This window comes from Anopheles darlingi, chromosome 3 (assembly GCF_943734745.1).
Source record: "Anopheles darlingi chromosome 3, idAnoDarlMG_H_01, whole genome shotgun sequence".
Lineage (NCBI taxonomy): Eukaryota > Metazoa > Arthropoda > Insecta > Diptera > Culicidae > Anopheles > Anopheles darlingi.
In genome coordinates this window covers 42,935,939-42,940,938 of record NC_064875.1, presented here as the reverse complement: position 1 = coordinate 42,940,938, position 5,000 = coordinate 42,935,939, and the positions used below count along the sequence as shown (strand labels likewise).

General features: G+C 51.0%; 1 protein-coding gene across 3 annotated transcripts in view; it reads right to left on the bottom strand.

Moving 5' to 3' along the window:
- LOC125957194 (protocadherin-like wing polarity protein stan) overlaps positions 1–5,000 on the bottom strand; it is a 19,024-nt gene that overhangs the window by 2,069 nt on the left and 11,955 nt on the right. For 2 of the 3 annotated variants that reach the window (XM_049689706.1, XM_049689704.1), the window contains 6 exons: positions 2,883–5,000; positions 2,593–2,813; positions 1,580–2,492; positions 1,438–1,507; positions 442–1,366; positions 179–307 (listed from right to left, as the gene is read on the bottom strand). The exon at positions 2,883–5,000 is cut by the window's right edge and continues 4,606 nt beyond it. In XM_049689706.1, the coding sequence (XP_049545663.1) occupies positions 274–307; positions 442–1,366; positions 1,438–1,507; positions 1,580–2,492; positions 2,593–2,813; positions 2,883–5,000 (4,281 nt within the window). In that variant the 3' untranslated portion in view covers positions 179–273. The remainder of the gene's footprint in view (positions 1–178; positions 308–441; positions 1,367–1,437; positions 1,508–1,579; positions 2,493–2,592; positions 2,814–2,882) is intronic. The other variant, XM_049689705.1, reaches the window with a different exon arrangement.

Genomic DNA, 5,000 nt, shown 5'->3' with positions numbered 1-5,000 from the left:
ACATTTTACTACATAGCAATGGTTAATTAAAAATTAAACTTATTAAACTAAAAATTAAATTAAACATTGTTGGAACCAATTTAAACAATCTGGAAAACTTTGTCGTTTGATAAAATACGGGAAACATGGAACACACAGGAAACTCCACAACTAACACGACACACACCCAGAAACTTACGAGATCAATTGGCCTCTTCCTGTAAACCTTGAGTTTTTCTGCATTAATTTTGTTAGCTTCTCCATATTTTTCGGATCACTTCCATCTCTCCTGCATTACTCTAACATCTTCAGTCGATCCCAGCACCAACTACACGGGGAGGAGGGAAATTCCAGAACAAATTTTCGAGATGGTTAAGGACAATTAGGGCATTGTTTGTTTGGAGATGTCGGTTTAGTGTATGCAAAATGTTAGTGATACTAATTGATAAACCGAAAACTTACTCATTGCCACTGGCGAGAGACGATCCGTTCGTTAAATGGCTTCCCATCGACTGTAGCGGTGCAGGCGATAGTCCATCCGTTGCTCGCAACATACGCTGTGGCGGAGGTGGTGTGCCACCATTGTCGAGACCATTCAATCCTTCGCTCAGTCCATGATGCATGCGACCTCCGTTATTACTGTGACTGTGTACCAGATGATCCTCTTCCGCGGTGTATGGGAAATTGTAAGGATTTTTGTCTGATCCTTCGGACATGCGATCAGAATCTGCTCCTGATGCAGGGTGATGTTTGTGTTGTCGCTGTTGCTGTTGCTGCTGCTGTTGATGTTGCTGATAATCATTCTTCAGCAACGATTGCACGCTCGATTTAAACGACATCACACCGGGTGGGCTGTAAAGATCACCTCCCGGTGGGGCCATCGGATGCCCATGGTACGGTGATTCCGCCCCGTAGCCAAGTGTACGTGAACGATCGTACAGTGATTCCTTAAGGGCGTACGGGTTCTCCGTTGGATAGGCGCGCATATGATTGATGATCTGCATTGAACCAGTGTGTCGTGAGTCGGCCAAAGGCACGTTTGCTGCTCCTACGGACGATGCGTAGTGATGTGGCAGCGTGCTGCTAGATGCATGCGGGTTTTGAGCGACCGTTGGGGACTCATAACGCTTGCCATAGTCTGCCGCAGGAGGAACGTAGTTTTCTGTTGGTCCATAGTTGCTGTATCGGTCACTGTGTAGATCGGTTGTCGAGTAACCGATATTGTAGCTTTCCTGAATGTTTTCCAATATCGATGGTGGCATATTCATTCGGTTTTGATGCAGGTAGGATGTCTCTGTGATATCCGGATTAGGTAAGGATCCACCATTCGTTGGTGATTTGTGAGGATGTGCCTCGTTGTCCGAGCCTGTTTCCTGTGACCAACGACCTGTGTGCGAGAAAAGAGGGTCATATAATACTGTTCCACCTGTATCTCACTTGCACTGCACTTTAGCTTACCATTTCCAGGAGGTAAGTAATTGCCGGCATTTTGGTTGGGCCATCGCGTCGGTGTAACATTGGGGAACAGCTATTAACAGAGATGGGAATAATTGAATTTACACCGAAACACAATACACACATAAACATATTCAGCACATACCTGAGGACTCTGTACAACGTGTAGCTCTGGAGGAGTGGTAGCCACGTGTTCCGTGATGTTCGGCAAGTAAGAAGTGCTGCATACACCCGTACTTCGGTGTGTACTACTGTTGCGCCCAACACGTGATTCTTCATCGTCACTTGAGTGACTGGATGCGAGCTCCAGGCTACGACCGTCTGTCTCACTGCCCGAATCCGAATCACGTCGTTGCCTGCGGTGGCTTCGTCGCTCACCATCGCCAGAGCGCCCATTGGCATTCTTTGACTTCTTCATAGCGCCATCATCGTAATGGCCACGCATGTACGAAGCGACCCCGTCACTATTGTAATTCGAAGTAGAGGTCGACGTGTGCCGGAATTGGCCATCGCTGCGATAAGGACTGGAGCTGGTTTTGGCCGTACTACGCGAAGTAGTGCTCGAAGTGCTAATACCAATGTTACGCCGTGCCGTCTCGTACTGACCTGCACCACCGGCAAATCCGGGCGTTTTCGGTGAGCCCACGTTCTGCGAACTATTACTTATGGCGATCGACGAATCCAGCAAAGGAACCTTGCGACCAAGACACCGCAAACAGGCATTATGCAGATTTTCGCGCACTCGCTTATTTATGATGCAGTAACCGACCAGCGAAAACAGTGCGTGCAAGATCACGACTGCCGACAGAAGCATGTTCAGTAGCTGCGAATTGTCCGAGGCCGACAGTACCGCCAGAACCCACATGATACCGAGCAAAGGCAACGATACGACCGACAGCCACAGCAGCGTGCGCAGATTTCCAAAACCGAGTACATGATCCTTGATCGTAAAGGCTGCCCTTACCGACAGGAATAAAATGAACAGATCAAACACCGACACGATTGCTATCGGGCCCACCATCCACCAGATGACAGACTCATACACCGATAACCAGCAGCTGGAATAAAAATGTAGAAAGCAGAAAAAAGCAATACACGTTAGAGCATTTCCCGGTTCCGAGGATGGAACGCCTCGCAGACCAGCACCATGATACTCACAACAAACTGTTACCATACTCGTGCACACGAACGCCAACAGCGAGTCCCACGAGTAGAGCGGGTGCACCGTATCCTATGGTATGATAGAATCCCATCGGCCCATGGTTGATGTCGCGCATCTCCGTTAACATCCGGTACAGATGCACACAGTCGACCGTGGTCCATGCAAACGCCGCCAGCCATGAATAGTGCAGTCCGATGGCGACTAATTTACATGGAAACTGCAAGGAAAGCCCACGAGACATTCATTTAAAATCCGAAATCCAGGATGAATGACATGTTTGCCTTACCTCGTTATCAAGCAACTCTCGGCGTGCCTGGATGGCCACGAAGAACAGCACCTCGGCGGCAAAGATACAGAACAGCAGATTCTGGTGGATACTGTTGGAGTTGGTCTGCAATCCGCGTAACAGTGCCAGTGAAATGATCACCGCAAAGAGCACCGGCAGGGCTATGAGGAACGCCGAATATGACGTTATCTGTACCAGAAGCGATGGTTCCGGGATGTCCTCTGGATCGATGATGTCGACCAGCACAGCATAGGTGGCCAACTGGTTGCAGGTACAGTTCACAATGATCGTATCATTATGCCCACCGATCGAATCGTAGTTCGGTATTTCCGTTTGACAACCAATTCGTGTCCACAGCTTGGCATGTGTGTTCCAGCGCACACACTGTGGATTAGAGCGCGAAGCGAACCGATTCCGAGGAATATTAAGCCACATCTGCAGCTTTACCGCTTGCGGTAGATGTGGGTGACCGAGGGGAACGTAGTTGGTTTTGGAAGCTTCCGTGTCACGTTCGTCCGATTCGACCGTTCCTCCTTGGCCACCACTTTCCGGCGCCGAAACGATGCTTCTTCTCCGTTTTCGCCGGATCGAGGTCGCGTGAGGAGAAGCGGATTCGTCACCATCCATCGGCTCGTCACTCCGTGGCGACAGAATGACCGTTTCCGGAACATTTCCCTCGTGGAAGAACTCTTGCCCACCATCTTCAACAACCGGCAGTTCGGGCGCATGCTGATCGAGACTATCCAAACCATCCTCCCGATCGCTCATGTCGTGGATCGAAATCTTGATCTCATTGTTCATCGAAAGCTTCTCACTTTGCCGTTCACCATGCTTTGTCGGAGGAGCGATAGTCTCCACGGCGTTGCTTCTCTCGCCATTCCGTTCCCCGTTGGCAGCCACCAATGATTCACGTTCTGCCGATTCCGGTGTTACGATTGCGATCGAAATGACACTGCTGGCAATCTGCATCTCGACTCCCCATCGCCGAGTGACCGTCTCATCGAAATTGGCCGGAAACAGTGTACCGGCATCCTTGTACTGGGCGTAAGAAACGATCGCCCGATGCTCGGCCAACTGATTGATGACCTCATTCCGATCTGGCACCGCAATACCGAGCATATCCAGCGGAACCAGCACACGGGTGTGGCGATCGAACTTGCTCCGATCCTGGATGTAGTTGTTGTACTTCGGGAAGGCCACAAACGGCGCCTTCTGCTTCGGTGCGGTCTGCAGGAATGTACTCGTATCGGGCAGTATGACCGTTTCCGCCGGATGGCTATGTACGTAGTGTTGCTGTTGCGTCTTTGCCTGTTGCTTTACCATCTGCGTCTCGTACCCAAACAGTGACTCGGCCGTTACAATGTCCATACCGAGCACCATGTTGGAATGCACAATCTCGAACGGATTCGTGTAGGTATCATGCTGCGACTTTGCCAGTACGATCATGTAGCGATTAAATGCCTCTACCAGATCGTCCGGCCCGTGCTGCGTAAGAGCCTGCACACGCTTCCACTCTGCGGCGTACCGACGATCAAGTACCTCACCGGCACTCTCAACCAGATTGCGCACAAAGTGTTTATCCTGACTGTGCGATAGGTTCAGCCCCGCCTGATACGACTCGTAACGCATCAGCTCGTGCAGCAAACGATCCGTAATCAAGAGATCGGCACCGTACAGTTTGCGCTCCCGGAATGCCTCCTGATCGCCAATATCCGCCAGATAGTCGAGCTCGAAGTCTTCCTCACGCCAAAGTGAACTCTTGCCCGTTTCAACCGTATAGAAATCACGCACGCGGCTATCCTCCGGACTTCTCTCGAGACCTCGCTGACCGGTTCCCGTTTCTGCGGACTGGCGACCACCAACGGTACCGCAGGCTTGCCGTAGACTAGAGGCTACCTTCACAGAAACGAAAGTATTGAGCTCGAAACCATCGACTTCGATCTGCGCCAGTTGCTTGCGTAGTTCCAGGAACGCCTCCGATGTGCAGTTGAACATGTCTGGAGCTCCCCAGCCACTCTGCACCTGATCGCAACGGCGTGTCCCTTTACCGCGAGCCGGAGCAGGACAGTTTTCTACCGCCAGCTCACCAAATGCCGTCCGAGGCCACCAAAGACCGGC